This window comes from Carex rostrata, chromosome 15 (genome assembly GCF_964058835.1).
Source record: "Carex rostrata chromosome 15, lpCarRost1.2, whole genome shotgun sequence".
In the NCBI taxonomy this organism is placed as follows: Eukaryota; Viridiplantae; Streptophyta; class Magnoliopsida; order Poales; family Cyperaceae; genus Carex; species Carex rostrata.
The window spans coordinates 3,639,611-3,658,533 of NC_135932.1; the positions used below are offsets into that span (position 1 = coordinate 3,639,611).

The 18,923-nt window shown below is 34.6% G+C and overlaps 1 protein-coding gene across 1 annotated transcript; it reads left to right on the forward strand.

The window, feature by feature from the left end:
* Window positions 1-11,614: 11,614 nt before the first annotated feature.
* Window positions 11,615-13,541, forward strand: XND1 (xylem NAC domain 1). Its single transcript, XM_078316353.1, has 3 exons — window positions 11,615-12,124; window positions 12,607-12,893; window positions 13,119-13,541. The coding sequence occupies exons 1-3, from the start codon at window positions 11,962-11,964 to the stop codon at window positions 13,263-13,265; spliced, it is 597 nt and encodes a 198-aa protein (XP_078172479.1). The 5' UTR covers window positions 11,615-11,961; the 3' UTR covers window positions 13,266-13,541.
* The last annotated feature ends 5,382 nt before the right edge of the window (window positions 13,542-18,923 follow it).

Genomic DNA, 18,923 nt, shown 5'->3' on the forward strand with positions numbered 1-18,923 from the left:
TGATTGTTCAATTTTTATTAGTTCTCTTTGCTAATATTTTTTTTTGACAATTAAGAAAAATAAATGGTTCTTTCCATGCAAGCATTAATCGAAAAATTAAGTTTATGCAATGACAACATGACTCAATATAACCAGTAGACGAGTTAGAGGTGTTTTATTTATTTATTTGACGAGTAAAATTATTTGCCTTTTTAATGTAATCTTTCTCGTAAATTTTTCATTGATGTGACGTACGTTTTATTGACATTTTAATATGATATACTTTGGGCCTTATATTTAGTCCACAATAAATTGGCTTTCATTTCAAATTAAACTTTCACACTTGCCAGTGCCTCCCCCCGATTAAAAAATGGTGTTAAAGTATGTGTTGTATAATGTGATATCTTGAAACGGAAGTGTAATAATGCGCTTCCAGTTGAAACTATTAATAAAATTATGCCTTTTTTTCTTCCTAAACTTTTGTCTCATCCTAGCTTATTTTTTTACTCTACCCTTGTCAATTGATTAGACGCAATTAATTAATTAAATTTTGACCAAACACATTTCGCCTAAATATAAAATAAATAAAAAACTAGGTCAAATTTTTTCTTTAAGAAAACACCAATTATTTTCACATCAGATAAATTATTTTCTCAATCTCTAAGAAGTACTTATCTGAACTACAGTAATTGGTCACTGTAGATTTTAACAGGAACAGATGCATGCATAGCTTTCAAGTACTGTTGCAGTGTTGCTTCAATATTCCATTTTGTGGGCACCATTTTGTTGATTGTTGTCCCGTTTTTAAACAGCAGCATACGTATATGCACATTATATCGAAAATAATAAAGAAAAACCGTAGGTATAAAGGTGTTAATTCGTCTCCAGTTGGGCGAACACTGATAAGACTGGATATCTCCAATTCCAAAATAGCAATACGTGTTTATTTGCCAAGTTTGGACACTGACGTCTGATGATCAAGCAAGGAATCCTTTTAGACTGGAGATCTCCAGCTTTACGAAATGGAAACGTGTTGAGAATAGTGGATTGAAAATGGGCCAGACCGGGTGGATCCGGGTTAAACCCGCGTGGGCGGGGGGTTGGCACGGGCACGGGTTGCTCGGGTCTGCAGATTGCTCGATCCGGGTAGCACTGGTTTATTTTCAAAAATCCTATTCTTATCCGGCTCAACCTCGGGTAACACGGATCCGTGAGTTGGTTCGGGCGGGTCAGGTCCGGACCGGTTTTTTTTTTTTTTTTTTTTCTTTATGTTCCTTTTTCCTTTTTCTATTTTTTTTCTTTTTAAACCAATAAAATATAAATCAAAATTCATTTAACATGATTGCATATTTGAAATCAATAATTTTTGTTATAAAAAAATATAAATTAAAATTACGAATTATTTTAAAACAATGTTGCTTAAATCAATTACTTTAAAACAATAAAATATAAATAAAAAACCGGTGGGTTTGGGCGGGCGGGTAGGCGGGTTCAAGGTCCGGTCCGGGCGGGTCCAGGTTTGGCACAGTACGGGTTATCACGGGTTTTTTTTTTCAAAAAAATGGTCTCGGCTCGTTTTAATCCTTACCCCGCCTACCTGGCCCCGGGTACGGTCCGGTCGGGTACGGACCAAGGGCGGTCCGGTCCGGATCCTACCCAGGCAGGTATTTTCAATCAACTAGTTGAGAAGATTTGCTGGAGTGTGCTTAGTCTTTGCTATGTTTATTGGTCTTTTTTTAATTCCCAGTTGCACCTTGAAGAGGATCCGATCCGTTAATTACGAACCCATACGGCCATACCCTATATCTTATGATGGAGGATAGATCCGACCCGATAGCCCGCTCAACATGCATCATATTTTCTTCTAGGAAATTTCTATATGCATCATTTTGCACATGAGAGAGAATGTATGAATGTAGTAGCTTTGTATTGTAATCTATTTCATGGCTTCCTGTTGAAGTGATGCTATTGTACTTTGTCACAAACTTCTATGGTGCTCCTGGGGCTATCTATCATTGATCAGGATCAGAAAGGTTACTGGTGTCATGTGACGTTTGCATGACGTAAGCACAACCGGTTTGAGTTCCCTCCATTTATTAAAGAACTGGAGAAAACTTGAATATATTTAATAATTTTTAAATCTAATTTTTTTTTTGGGCCTTTCATGATGAATAATTTAGGATAAATTTTTTTTGGTAATAACTCCTTATATGAGTAACTTTTAAAAATATAAGTATATAATTAACATCATTAGCAGGACTGCAGGAGATATTATAATTAGTACTTAAAAATTAAAATAATGGGAAGTTCACAAAATTACAATGCACATATTGGTTTCTCCATTTAAATTGAAATGGAGGGTAGATTTGATGTGATGTCCAAGTATGGCGTGGTTGCCGACTTGCCGGTTTAGTGCAAATTCCCATATGACTTTATTGGGTTTATTAATTATTAATTAATTATTAATTTTTATTTGTGCTTTTGTTCTTTTAAGTATTAAATAAGGTTTTGACATCCCAAAAGTAATATTTTGTGTCACACTCTAAGAACATACGAACTTGTTAATATTTTGGAGAAAGACTTGGTGACCTAATTAGAAATGACTTTTACATGACAAGTACAAACCACCTAATTTGAGAATATTTCTCAAAATATAGCTTTCTTCAAATGTATGAGACTACAATTTGTCATGAATTCCCACTTATCAATGTCAAAGAAGAAGTCTCAATCTATAGGTGTATATATATCAGCTCATTTTGATTGCAATCTAATTAATCTCTTATACGCTGATATTGAAGTAACATAGTTGAAAAGACAGCAGCTGACCTAATGCAAAATTAATTATCAAATGTTGACTGTAAGAAGAGGAGGGTTCAAATGCCTCCATGTTTTTGTGTCTCCATCATGCCTCCATCTCTCTCTATCATTTTCAAAATTCAAACAGTCGATCCGAACCGCTCAACCTAACCTCCATACTAAAATATGTTTGGAGACCAAATTTTATATTTTTAGGAATTTTTTTACTATTTTTTTAGATAGGTACAAAATCAGTAAATCTGAACCATCTAAAAACAGTATTTTTGTACCTATCTAAAAAAATAGTAAAAAAATTCCTAAAAATATAAAATTTGGTCTCCAAACATATTTTAGTATGGAGGTTAGGTTGAGCGGTTCGGATCGACTGTTTGAACTTTGAAAATGATAGAGAGAGATGGAGGCATGATGGAGGCACAAAAACATGGAGGCATTTGAACCCTCCTCCTGTAAGAAATATGTTGCATTTACTTGCAAATGGCCATGAAGTGTTAATGAAGAGATCAAGAGTATGTTTGGTTAAACAAAAATAGTTGAAATTGCTCTTTTATCATTTGTTTTATTAGAATAGCTAAATCTATTTTTTTTTTGTAAGAATAGACTATTCTAGTAAGACAAAAGAGCTGAATTGACTATTTTAGCTATTCAACTCTATTCAAACAAAGAACAAGCGGCCATTTTTATTAATACCCAAAAAATAATAGATAATTTTAAAAATAACCTCGGTTTTTTTTTTTATTGATGCCCTAACCGCCAGGAAGCGGAGCGGGTTGGATCAAGAGGAAATCGCCCAAATCCGGGGCGCTCCATGCCCACCAAACCGCCCGCTATACTAGCGGTTCATTAAAATACCAAACCGCCCGTGTGTCTAGCGGTTCATTAAATATATAATATTCGCCCATTCGGCGGTCCATTAAATATTAAATTAAAATTAAAATATTCGAATCCGTGATCCAACAGTATATTAAAAAATTGGTGATCCACCAATATATAATATATTAAAAAATTGGAGTTGTTCTCGGCTCCATTCTTTATTCTTCTCTCCTGTCATTCTACACTTTATTCTTTCTCTCCCATCATTCTATACACTGGCCAGTCATTTTACTATTTGAGAGAAGGCGATTTATTTAGCGATTGAAGGTGATTTATTTGACGATTGAAGAAGAATTTTACTGTAACAGATATTTTTTTTTTAATTATTTTCTGTTTCATTTACTGTAACCGTAACTGTTGTATTACTAAATTAGTTATTACTGTAACTGTTGCTAATGTACATTACTTTAACTATTACAATTACTGTAGCAAAAGGTAGTAGTTTTTTTTAATTATTTTGTAATTAGATTATTGTACCCGTTTTAATTTATGAATAATTATTTTAATCTTCATAAAATTATTTTTTAAATGTACTTTGTTAAGAAAAAGATGTTAGTTGCACTGTATGTGGGCGACAAGCTACAAAGAGGTGAAGATGGTGTACAGTAGACGAAAGAGGCCGCATTTGGCTTCGAGGTTAATGACAATACCACATTTCAGGAACTTAAGCAGCTAATATACGAAAAGACTGCTGTAAACCCGAACAAGTATGAAATAGAATTGTCTACACGGATTGACAACTCACGTGGGGTGGGGGCTAGACCTTACTTTGTGAGGTTTCCAATAACAGATGCGAATTTGTGGAGAGTTGTGTACACTCAATTTGCGGCTAGTGGGGTCCGGTAATGGACATATATTCAAAGAGGGTTCCCCGGACTAGGGCTGGACCTTCAAGTTCGGCTGGGGCTGGACCTTCAGGTTATGACAACCAGGGGTACCACCAGCACTCCCCTTATAACAACCAGGTGTACCACCAGCACTCCCCTTATGACAACCAGGAGTACCACCATCACTCCCCTTATGACAACCAGGGGAACCACCAGCACTCCCCTTATGACAACCAGGGGTACCACCAACACTCTCCTTATGACAACCAGGGGTACCACAACTCCCCAGAAAATACTGAAGAGTTACCACCACCACCGAGACATACACCCATAATCCCTAGATTTCCAACTATGCCAGAGTCAGGACCGGTACCGGTTAATCGAACTGATATTGATATTGATGTAGATGCTATTGATGCCGTACCAGAAAGGGAAATGGAAACGGGGGATGAATATCAAGGGGTTTGGGAAGCTGATGACTTATCAGATGGTGATGCAAATATACCAGGGTTGTCCAGGGCAGAAAAATTCCCGATTAGAGGTCGGGGGAATAAGCATCCGGTTGTCACATTCAACGACACCACAGCTTTCGAAGAGGCAGACATTAGTTTCTTTGGTCCTCGTGTTGAATACAATAAAGAACTTGCCGCAGGACAACTTTATACCAACATAGACGAACTTGTAAAGAAAATAAATGAGACTCATGTTCATGGCAACTGGGAATGTATAATACAGAAAAGGGACCGAACAAGGTTAGTTGTGCTATGTAAAACTCACCCGCGCTGTGAGTTCTGCCTTTTTGCAACCCCTGTGGGTTCAGGGGAAGCATGGATGATTAAGAAGTGTGAACCACCTCATACATGCAAGTCTGCGTCCACAAGGACAGACCATGCGCAGCTGACGGCATCACTAATTGCCGATGCAATTGAGGAGGACATTAAGTTGGATCCATCGATGAGTATCAAGGCGGTGGCTATGACTGTCAGACACAAATACAAATATGTAATCCCAAAATACAACAGGCTGTGGAGAGGTCATGAACTTGCGGTTTGCAGAATATTCGGTAGTTGGAAGGATTCATATGGCTATCTGGCACCATTGCTCCAGGCCATGGCAAGTACAAATGTCGGCACCGTATATGAGCGATGACATGGCCCTTTTTTTGATAAAGACGGAGTACTAATAGAGGGAGCTCAACAATTCAAGGGCATAGCATGGGCTTTTGGTGCTTGTATCCAAGCTGTGCCATACATCAGACTCGTTATCAGCATTGATGCATGCTTCATGTCTGGTCGTTACGAGGGGAGGCTACTCATAGCATGTGCATATGATGCTGAGAACCAGCTATTGCCTTTGGCGTTTGCAATTGTTCATAAAGAGGACGGCGAGAACTGGAGATTCTTTATGCAGTTTTTAAGAAGACGGGTGATTGGGGAAGGAAAGTTTTTCTGTGTGTATCAGTTATACTTACCGCGCGAGCATTGATCGGACCCCAAGGCATGTAATTGCTAGATGAATCCATCAGTCTACATCGAAGGTTGTCTCCGTAATGGCCTGTGAGGTAGACTGACAACATGCCCCATCTCTGGTACCAGACGTCATATCTCAAATCCCCGGGACCGGCACCCAACGACTCAAGAGATGGCGGACTCCATAAGTGCTGGTCCAGATGTCGAGCCCAGTCATACTCATTGCTGAAATGCTGGCTCCAGTCGACTTTGGGCCTAGTGTGCGCCGTGCTGCAAGTACATTTAATTAGAAAAACAGGAAACAGTGACAAAATTAAAGTGATAAAGAAATTTAAGTAGATAGTACTTACTTGTGGAACTTATTGGTACCATCCTTGCCCATCAGCGGGTCCTCCGGGATGAATGCATCTAAGCCAAACTGTCAAGACACCCGATCGGGGTAGTGAAACTCTACAATCCAGTAACATACGATCGGTCCCTGATAATACCAGAGTGATATCTGCTCTAGCGTGAGCTGGCTCAGATAGTGGTGCTGATAGAATATACGATATGGAAACCAATCGATATTCGCATTTCGGAGCATCTGGAGCTGACCCCGGACATAAGAGATCCCCCTGCCCGTCTCTTTGTAGTCGTGATGACTGCCCTATATGGCACCGTATGCGGGACATCTCTCTGGATCAGGCCAACCCCAACGTAGGGGTAATGGATCTGGTATAACTGACCGACATACAGGCAGATGTGACCACGACCAATGCTGGAGTAGAAGAAGCGGTCCGTGAATCTGCTTGTTCTTCACCTAAAAATTTAAGTTAAAATAAGAACTCGGTACTTATTCAACCTTAAATAAAAATGTATTTTTAATAACCAAATTAGTACAGACTTACCAGACAAGCATGACACAGGGCTCTGTATAAGTGGGCGAGAACAGCTCCACCCCAGTTCCACCTCGATGGAGATAGCATGTCCCTCAGCAGAGAGAGAAACATGATCGGGACCGCATCACCGCTAGAGTCCACGAACATGACTGCACCACACAAATCCAGCACAAATGCCCTAGTATAACTGCAATATAAAATAATCGATATGAATAGTTCAGATTATAGATGGATTAATAAGTTTATTTTAAATAGTGTAATGGTACCTCAAGACCGCATCAACGTCCTCTGTCTCAGGAAATATCCGATTCCGGAAGAAGTAAGACCGGAGTGCCGCTAGAGAAATATAGTACTTGGAAAAACGGAAGTCATCCTCGTCCCCTTTCTTCTTCTTCAATTTCTTCTGCAGAATCTTCGGATGACACACTAATAGCTTCGGTATCATATTCTGTAGGTCTGGATGGTCTGAGATGCCACCTATGGGGACGCCATCAATAGGTAAACCCCATAAGGCGCTCACATCACCAAGGGTAAACCTCATATGGGGACGCTCACATCAATAGGTAAACCTCATTTCATCTCCCCAACCGGGAGATGAAATGTATGAGTCTCAGGACGCCATCTCTGTGCTAGACCATGCATCAGAGCCTGATTGATATTACTCTGCGGCATGGTGGCAATCTGAAACAACCCGAGATTTATGAGGCATCGCTGCATCAACGGATGGGGAACGAACGAAATCTCAGACCTGCGGTGCCTTACCATAAGCATGACATCGTCATGTATTTATTATCAACCTGTGAGACTCAAATCGTGTCATCTTTAAGTACTATTTACATTATGTATAATAATCACGTACCTCAAGCGATGCCAACGAGACACGGTGTTTAACATGATGGGTCCATAGAAGAGGACTGAAAGTGTCAGGATCATGCCAACCTGACGATGTCCCAGCCGCAGAGGACGGACCCGCTCCTCCCGAATCCCCAAATCCTGCTCCAGTCATTTCCTCATATGACGAGCCCTCTCCAGTCGGATCCACCGAGTACGAACCCGCTCCAATCGGATCCACAGCATCCGGTGGTGGATCCACAGCATCCGCTGGAGGATCCACAGCATCCGGAGGGTCTCTCCATCGTTTGCGCTCTCTGGGCATACTACATTTACAGACAATTATAGATAATTAAAACATATGATATTTTTTTCTAAAATAACTAATAATAATATAACTATATATCATAATATAACTACAGTAATTGTTATTATATTAATTATTTAATATATTAACAATATAACAGATTAATTATATAGTTATATATAATTAATAAGATACTAATTATATAATATTAATAGAGATGGGCTATGGTGCATTGCAATTCATAGGCCATGGTGTGCATTGGACCATAAATCACCGATTCAAAGTTCAAATGACCGATCCAAACCGTTCATCTTGTTCTCCATATTAATATGTGCTTGGAGACCAAATTTTATATTTTTTGGAATTTTTTTACTATTTATTAAGCCACTTTGAAAATCGCTGATCCAACGGTGACTGTTTGGAACAGTAAAATTAGAAGCCACCGTTGGATCAGCGATTTTCAAAGTGGCTTAATAAATAGTAAAAAAATTCCAAAAAATATAAAATTTGGTCTCCAAGCACATATTAATATGGAGAACAAGATGAACGGTTTGGATCGGTCATTTGGACTTTGAATCAGTGATTTATGGTCCAATGCACACCATGGCCTATGCATTGCAATGCACCATAGCCCATCTCAATATTAATATATTAACAATAACTATAATTATATAATATTTTTATAATAATTATAGAATATGGGCCATAAAATCGACCATAAACCCTAACCCTAAATTCGACAATAAACCCTAACTCTAATTTTTTTAACCATAAACTATAACCATAATTTTTATAACCATAAACTATAAGATGCATGCAAACATTATTCATATAGAAAAAAATTTAAGATGCATGCAAATATTTTACAATATTTTATAACATGCTATAACATGCATGCAAACATTCATACCTAATAACACACATATTTTTATTATCACAACAAAAATACATGATACAATTAACACTTAACATTACAATTACTAATTTGACAATATAAAATTATATCCTAACTAAATAACTCTAACACATAGATTTTAATCGAATTAAAATAATAACCATTTACCAAATAACATTACAATACACAGTTCTAACAATCACAATCATAACATATTTTTTTATCACATGAATTTTTATCTAACAATCACAATACACAGTTCTAACAATCACAATTCTAATAATCACATGAATTTTTTTCTAAACAATCACAATCCTAACATTTATTTTTTCGAAAACTCTAACATTTTTTAATAACAATTATTAATTTAGTCACAATCATAACTACAATCACAATCACATTTAATCGCATCCAATAACATTCAAACGATTTGATTCGAATCGTATCGAATCGATTCTATTTCAATCGAATTCAACAATTACATAACTTAATATTCAATCCATTCAAATTAAAAACTTACCCAACAAAGAGGAGTTACGAATTCAACGGTGAAGTACGAGAGAGAGCGAAGAAGTTAGCAATTTGAGTTTTTTTTCCTTCTTTTTCTTCTTCTACTGCTGCAGCTTCATTCTTTTTTCTTGTTTTTTTGGTGCGTCGTGTGAAGGAAGAAGAGACAGAGAGAGTGGAGAGTGAGGAAGAAGAGAGTGGGGTCACGGGTGGGTTAGGGTTGGTTCACGGGTGGGTTTGGGTATTAAATGTCACAGTAAAATTTAAAAAATTTAAAATAATAATTTAATATTTTTAAATTAAAATAATAATTTAATATTATTAAAAAATGGAATATTTTATATTTAATGGCCCGCCTATTAGTGGGGCGGTTTGGTGAGCATGGACCGCCCACGTACGGGGCGGTTTGGTTTGAGCATGGATCGCCCGGAAATGGGGCGGTTTGGTGTTGAGCATGGAGCGCCCGGAAACAGAGCGGTTTGGTGTTGAGCATGGAGCGTCCGTCTACCAAGCGGTCAGGGCAGATGTAAAAAAAAATTTAAACCGAGGGTATTCTTAAAATTTTCTATTTTTTTGGGTATTAATAAAAATGACCGAAGAACAAGCTATTCCGAATAGCCTATTCTTACTCCAATCAAATATGCCCTAAAGGGTTTAAATTTTCAGATATATATATATATATAGAGAGAGAGAGAGAGAGAGAAAGAGAGAGAGAGTTGGGCTATGGTGAGTTGCGAAGTAAAACGCGTTTCTACTTCACGCCGTATTTTCATTTTGAAAGTCCAAACGACCGATCCGAACAGTTAGATGTGATCTCCATATTGAAATGTGCTTGGAGACCAAATTTTATATTGTTTTTGAATTTTTTTACTATTTATTAAGCAATTTTGAAAATCGCTGATCCGATGATTCTGAAATTTTTACTGTTCACAGCAAAATAGCAGTTTTTAAAATTGCTTAATAAATAGTAAAAAAATTCCAAACAATGTAAAATTTGGTCTTCAAGTACATTTAAATATGGAGATTACATCTAACAGTTCGGATCAGTCGTTTGGACTTTCAAAATGAAAATACGGCGTGAAGTAGAACATGATGCAACTCACCGTAGCTTATTTTTACTGTTCACATTTATATATTTTTTACTTTGCAACTCACCGTAGCTCATCTCTCTCTCTCTCTCTCTATATATATATAGAGAGAGAGAGACGAATAATGTAATTAGAGTTAGGCTACGGTGATATGCATACTACCCGGCCCGTACTATGAATCCATATCATCATATGCATTTTTAAAACCCAAACAGTTGATCCGAATTAATCAATATGATTTTTATAAGAATATATATATATATATATATATATATATATATATATATATATATATATATATATCGAGACCAAATTTATATTTTCAAGAATTTTTAATTTTTTTATAATTAGAAAATTGCAATTTTTGGATGGTCTATAATCTTAAGATCAAGGGATATTCCACCTATTTTAAAAAAAAAAACACTAAAAAGAATTCTACAAAAATGTAAATATGGTCTTGAAGTACATTTTCATATGGAAATTGCGTTGAATGGCTCGGATCGACTGTTTAAATTTTGAAAACATAAACATGGAATCACTCACTATGTACGTTTTTTTGACAAAGCGCACTCACTATGTACGTAATATGCTTATTACAGTAGCCTTTCACTCGTATAATTATATAAATGTGAAATTTGGGAGCCTCCTCTATTTAGTAAAATGAACTGAAATTGTTTTTTTTTTATTAATAAGAACATGATGCACCATATATAATACAAACTCTCGGAGACTAAAATAAATTTGCATGATTTTGAGTGTCTTTGCTGCCTATATATATATTATAGGCGTCAATTAATGAAGTAATCATTTTTTTTCCTCCAAACGTAAACTTAAGTTATCTTTTGTCCTCTTTCTTTTTGTACCTTTTATGAGTGCTCTTTGAACAGATCAAACTATATGTACCACATGTTTATAAGGGATACATCTTTGATTTGTACATCTCTATGCTAAATATCATATATGCACTAGTAGTCTTCCATTTGAACCCACCACACATCATTAGATTTGAGACATGACATCTATCCATTACCTCTAAATTAATGGACGTCTCCAACTCAAACACCATTTATTAACTATCTCCAAGAAAGTAACTCCAAACCAATAGATCTACTAGAATCATTTAAGATTTATATGTTGACCCTACCTTGGTGGGGTAAGCTTGACATCCTCCCTGTTGTACATATATGCATCTCTCATGCATTGCCATATGCTAGATATGGAATTCTCTATTATTCCTATTCCAAGAGGAGATCACTCATCTAACTTAATTTTCTGTTATATAGACTCAGCGGCCTTATACTTGAAACTCTCTCTCTCTCTCTGTCTCTTCCTCTCTATCTATAACACTATATAAACATATCTACACTAGCTAGTAGGCTGTGATCCAACATCACTTGGTTTCCTGCTTCCATCTAGATAGCCACCTTCACTTTCTCTAATTAGTGTTAGCACATGTAAAGTTTATATTCATCAACAATTATTCACATAATCACATGGGAGAAGGAATCACAAGCCTACCTCCGGGTTTTCATTTCTACCCATCCGATGAAGAATTAGTCGTTCATTTTCTTCATCGCAAGGTCTCGGCACTGCCATGTTATCCAGACGTCATCCCCACCGTTCATCTCCATCATTACGATCCTTGGGATCTCAATGGTTGGTTTTTATTATTTCTTCTTCTTTTGTTTTTGTACTTATATTCCTTCTGCATGGGATCAATTATTACACTCATTAATTGCACATACATCACTATTTAAATTCATAAAGTGTGCAAACAGCAGTGGTTGTACATATATATAATATATAAGCCTCTATACTTAATTATGATACCATGCAAAAATTATATTAAAATAGAGGGGTGATCATGACAATGGAATTTTGCTATAATGTTGTCCAAAAAAAGTTTGATGTAGGACACATAACTAATAATGTTAGAGTTTGTTAATTAGTATAAAAACAAAAGTAGCCTTTAAATGGAATATGTAAAAGATGAGTTTATTGAGTACTAAATTCCACAACAAGTAATATAGTATGTTCTTAATTAACCTCAGCAAGTAGTTGTTTACTTTTGAAAAATAATGCATAAAAAAAAAAATTTCCAATAAGTAACACCAAACACCTTTTCCAAAATTTTGAAGGTAAAGCTCTTCAAGCAAATGATACGTTCTACTTTTTCACCCGGATGTCACAAAGTAGAGGTACACCAAATGGGTATTGGAGCCAAGTTGGTAGTGACGAACAAGTTAGAACCGGCGGTGGTAGAGATGTTGGATCGAAGAAAACCCTAGTTTTTTACATCAGAGACTCACAAGAGAGAATCAAAACAAATTGGGTTATGCATGAATTCCATTTACTTGATGGAAGCCATTCAAACAGTAGTGGTGGAAGTGCTAATAGTAGACCAAAAAAAGGTCATTCAACAAAGGTAATAGTGTTCATATTTTTAGAACTATTTGATCGATTCAATATATTCGAATGAAATCATTTCATATATATATTATTTGGACCATTCAATTACATGTGTGATGACTGCCATCAGAAGTATGTACAAGCAGTTCAACACGTACCTAATGTATCAATATATACCTCAAAAACCCTTGAGATGGAGAAATACATATATATACTAACTTCATGTTCAATTAATATTTAGGAGAGCAACAAATGGGTCGTTTGTCGGGTTTATGACTCGAGTGGTGGCTCGCAATCAAGCTTTCAGGATGAAGGCAATGAACTATCATGCTTGGATGAAGTTTTCTTATCTCTTGACGATTTCGATGAAGTAAGCTTGCCTAAATAGGACCCGTACATTACGTTCGACGAGCCAATTTGTTACATGTTAAGTTCAATGCCTATCAGACTGCCAAGAAAGCAAATTATTGCAGCACATCATGTTCAAGTGTATATTGAACAAATATTGTAGAGGTAGTTGTATTTGTTTAATCAATTAGAACTGAAACAGTCTGATGGGTCATCAAAACCATACATCCATTGTTAAACTTCTGAACTATGTATTATTTACATGAAGTACTTACATATGCTTAATTCTCTGGATCATCTCTCAGCATTTCTTATATATATATTACTGTAAATTTTTTTTTTTTCTCTCTTATATATGCAACCCCTCCCCACCTTCCCCCCCACCCCCACCCACGAGTTCACATCTTCTAAAGTAATGTAATTGGTGTGTTTATAATCGAATCCTTCGATATGAATCCGAGTCAACGCGGGCCTATTTAAAATTTCACATGAACGGCCCAGATTCGAACTCAAACGATGAGGTACTTAAGTGATATGAAACCCCTCTTCTTCTTTTTTTGTAAAACTTGGTAGCGGCTGTCAAGAGTGATATATATATGAAACCTCTCTTTCTATCTAACTATCTGAAGTTCTTGTGCATCATGCATATGTGCCACTGGCTGTCTCTCTCTATCTCTCTATATATCTATCTGAAGTTTTTGTGCATCATGCATATGTGTTATTGTTTGCTACATGGATAGGGGAAGGTTTGTGGGGTTAATGTTGGGAGTACGGATTCTACAGGATGCCTTTTTGTGGTATGCTTTGCTCTTTTCCAATATTGATGATCCCTTTTCTGTGAGACTTGGATGAATCCACGCGGACCTTCATTCTGTAGTGCGCACAAAACAAAGGAAAGGAGGCATTTGGCAATCCATTAATTGTCAGAACATTATTTTAATATGCACGTGTGCATTTTGCATTGATATCCCTAAATATTTGTTATATTTTATCTTGAATGTGTGACTTGTGTACGTTACGTTGTATGATTTGATAGCCGTCAAGAGTTTATTTTATCTTGTAGTCCCTGGTCATAAAAAGAAATAAAATCAATGTTTCAAATTAGAAGTTATATTTTCTGTTATTTTCTCTGTGAAAACACAAAAATTACACACGCGCGCATCTCCATTCTATTATTAAGCACGTTGGGTGTCTGATTCGCCAATGGCTACGATTGAAAGATGAAATTTCGGATTTAATCTCAACCCTTCAATTACATAATTGTCTTATTTTGATTAAATACATATGAATAATGTGTAGAAGTCTAAATTTAACTAAAAACATACTTGCCACACGTACCGTCACATGATGCATTACAATTAAAGTTAAATGAACTTTGAAATTTAGCGATATAATATGTTTCCTTATTTCCTTCATTCCTTATTTCTCCCTCTTCAATTTAGCAATATAATTATGTTTCCTTATTTCTCTTCTATGTTTTCATAGCTATTGTCATGAGAAATTTGGAAATATTATTAAAAAAAATTCTATAGTGCTCTATACATATCATGATGAAAATCAATTGAAAATCTTAGAAGCACAAAACAATGCGACAGAAAGAAGAGAAAGAAAATAAAATTAGAAAGGTCACATCGAGTACAATATCTATACAGATCTAGGTATTGACCGATTTTCTTTTTCATTTTTAGCATTAAAAAAAATCTTACTTTCTTAGTACGGTTTAGATTTAATCTCAGATACAATGTTTTAGCCTGTTGACATCAATGCTTGAGGTGAAAATGCATTTCACTTCAAATGAAAAGCTTTTCCGGTCAACGTTGTACTTCATTTGTAAAAAAAATATTGTTTATTTTTTTGACATTTTTTTTTATTTTTATTTAAGCATAATATTTTTTTTTGCAGACAATTTATGTTTTATTTCTTTGACATTGATGTTTATTTCTTTTATTTAACCATAATACTTGTTTGCAGAAAAGATTTCTTTTTTTGACATCAATATTGTTGAATTCTACTCCAGTCATTCGTTCGAAACAATATCCCAATCGAATGAACTTTCGCTCGACCCTAGATTAGCTTCTTCATTTTGAATTATCTTTTACTTTTATTTTCTTCTTTTCTTACGATTTTCAAAATCCTTGACTGTCCTTCTCTCAATAGTTCATCCGGAATCACTGACTGTCCTTCTCTGGACCCTCAATCAATTTATCTAGGGTCGATTTAGATAGCGTTAGTCCTGATTATGTTATAGAATGCATTCAATCTGGTACAAAACCCTTCTCATTTCTCAAAATTCTCCATTTCAAAGCTATATTTTGCATAATATTTTTTTTTCTATACTAGTGTATTTGTTTTGTGCCAGGCAATGAGTTTGATCTCTCCGAGTTGTTCTTAATATCGTACCCATCAACGATTATTGGCAATCGATTGATCTGCTGTTGATATCCTAGGTTAGCTTCTTATTTTTTTTGTTTTTGGACCACATGCATTTCATGTGAGAAAAATTTATAATTTGGATTCGTCTCTTTTGAAGGACAAAAAAAAATTATTATATGCCAATTGAAGGAAACTTCAAAAGAAAAAATTGTTATGTATCAGTTAAAAGAAAAGTCAATATGAATGTAATTAAAGAATGTGTTTTACATTTGTATGTGAATATGTTGATCTATTATTCTTTTTTCTTTTTTCATTTGTTGTTGTTTCTTTTAGTGTTATTTATTATTAATCTCTTCATTTTTTATTTGTGCTTTTTTATTTTTATTTATATTTTTTTTCCTAATTATGGATGAAATGTCAATAAAAAAAGTTTTTTTTTTATATTTTATTTAATCTCATAATGTATCTGTTGCAACGCACGGGCACGATACTAGTGTGTGTGTGTGTGTATAGAGGAGGGATCGGATGACACTCTTTTTTGGTGACATCGGATAACATCGTGCATTTTCAAAGTTTTCAAAGTCCAAACAGTCGATCCAAACCATTCAACATAATAGATTTGTTAAAATGTGCTTGCAGATAAAATTTTATATTTTTTGGAATTTATTTACTATTTATTAAGTATTTAACAAAATTGTTATATTCATACCGTTGAATTGTTGTACCCATCTTAATAAATAGTAAAAAAATTCAGAAAAATGTAAAATTTGATCTGCAAGCACATTTTAACATATCTATCAAGTTGAACGGTTTGGACTTTAAAAATGCACTGTGTCATCCGATCCCTCTCATATATATATATATATAGAGAGAGAGAGAGAGAGAGAGAGAGATCCAATTACATCATTTTATGGTGATATATCTTAACACCATATATTTATTAGTCATTTTTACAATTTTAAAGTCCAAACAGTCGATCTAAACTGTTCAACATAATCTCCATATTAAAATGTGTTTAGAGACAAAAAAAATTAATTTTCTTATTTTGGAATTTGTTTAGCATTTATTAAGATGTGCACAAATTATTGTTTTCAGACAATTTTGGACCATTAATAAAAAAAACAACGATTTAAAAAAAAATAGTAATTTTCAACTTCTGCAATTACAAAATAGTATTTATAAATTAAGATGTATATAGAGATATGTATCTGTATATATATGTATACATATATTTGCAATTTGACAACGGCTCTAGAGTGAGGATACAATAATTTGTAAAGTGCATATCAATTTGTACTATGAATATATATCTTAGTTTTTAAGTTCAATTTGTACTATGAATATATTTGGAGCCCAAATTTAACATTTTTTTTAGAATTTTGTACTATATGCTTAGATAGGTATCACTACTTTCGGATGGTCTAGAATCCTTAGATCAAGTGATTTCTACCTATCTAAAAGATTTTAACAAAAAAAACTTAAAAATGTAAAATTTGATCTTGAAGTATATTTTCATATGAATATTATGTTGAGTAGTTAATATTGATTGTTTAAACTTTGAAAATATAGATGTAGATCCAATGATCCATAATACAAAATGATATATGTTTTACAAAATATGGTAGCCTCACTCATGACTAATATTTATCATGTCTTTAAAATTTTTCCAGCGGCAAATATTTATATATTGTGTACAAATTTATAAGAAATTTCAAGGGTAAGCATGCAAAAGCAGCATGATTTTTATAAGTGTAGTTCTGTAGGAGCTAGCTTACGCAAGCATTTCGCTATCTATGTCGTCAATAAAAGAGCGCTGATCTTTTAACTCAAAAAAAACGCCTTCACTAAGTTTGCACCAATTGCACGCGTGTCATTTATGGCATGTAAGTGGTTGTTCCATGAAAATATACATGCCATGCGAGTCTCTAATTGGCTAGCACACTTGATCAATCCTTAATTAAGTTGGGGCACTGTTTAAATTCCTAATCCAATTATATCACAGTACTGTCCGTTCTGTACTGTGTTTTTCCTCCAATTAATTTATCCCATTTCTCCTTTCAGAAATTTCTAACCAGAATTTATTGTATATATAGGTCTTCATTATATTAATTATTCCGCTCATAGGTCATAGGTCATAATTTCTAACCAGAATATTATTGTATATATTTCAAACACTAAAAGTCATAATTTTTGCAGCTAATCCTCCTCTTGACTGCCTTTCCCACGCCTAAGGACTGTACCATTTCCTCCCTTTGTACCAGTAGCTGTGTAGAATGTTGTAGGGGTAAAAGTGTCACATCACTATGTAGTATGTGAGATAATTGAAAAAAAAAAGAATCATCAGATTTTGCTTTGCACCAGAAAGAAGCAATAGAGATGAGCACCAATTTTCTGATTGTTGTAGGAGTTTGTTGGAAGCATAGAGCATTTATATTCAACCAAACTGCCCAAAGGACAGCCCCTGATCAATTCTATTAATAACATGTCTTTCAAAGGGATTAATGCATCAATATACCATAGGTCTTGTACATTATCACAATTAATATAAGTAAAATTGTTGTAAGAAGTAATCCAATTCCATATAGATGTGATCCAAGGACTAGTAGCAAGATGATCAGTATTTTTTGGTTGACCACAAAACACACAAGAGGTATTGCCTAACCACCCTTTTTTTGTGCAAGATTGACCTTTGTATGAACACAAATTTTGATTTTCAATTGTAATTATAATTTTACTCTTTTTTTTTTTTCATATCATCATCAACAAGCAAGATATCTAGTGCATTCAATATATGTGTTTAGGATAAAAATATTATGTTCATGTTGTTAATTAATTATAATTTCATAGTTTTAGGTAACAAGAGAATTGAAATGAACAGGAAAGGATTTATTCTGATTTTTTTTTAATAAGTTGTAACATAATGGGATAAGAGGCATAATTTGAGAATGGCTAAGCTCAAAATGTTTTTTCCTAGCCCTCGGAACAAACTCGGTTTTCCTATTTTCAAAGTCCAAACCATTAGATATTTAACTTGTATTAAAATGTGCTTGGAGACCAAATTTTACATTTTCTGAAATTTTTTCACTATTTATTAAAATGGTTTGAAAATCGTTGTTTTTATTAAAATTCTGCATCATTGAAAAACAACGATTTTCAAACCATCTTAATAAATAGTAAAAAAATTCTAAAAAAAATGTAAATTTTGGTTTCCAAGCACATTTTAATATAGATTAAACATTTAACGGTTAGGATCGACTGTTTGGACTTTGAAAATTAGAAAACCGAGTTGTTTGTTCCGGAGGCTAGGAAAAAACGTTTTGAGCTT

Bases quoted from the DNA above. Each gene is read 5' to 3' on its own strand.
- XND1 (XM_078316353.1), top strand. From the start codon at position 11,962: ATGGGAGAAGGAATCACAAGCCTACCTCCGGGTTTTCATTTCTACCCA. The intron at 12,125-12,606 runs GTTGGTTTTTAT...AAAATTTTGAAG, and splicing joins CGATCCTTGGGATCTCAATG to GTAAAGCTCTTCAAGCAAAT. The intron at 12,894-13,118 runs GTAATAGTGTTC...ATTAATATTTAG, and splicing joins AAAAAGGTCATTCAACAAAG to GAGAGCAACAAATGGGTCGT.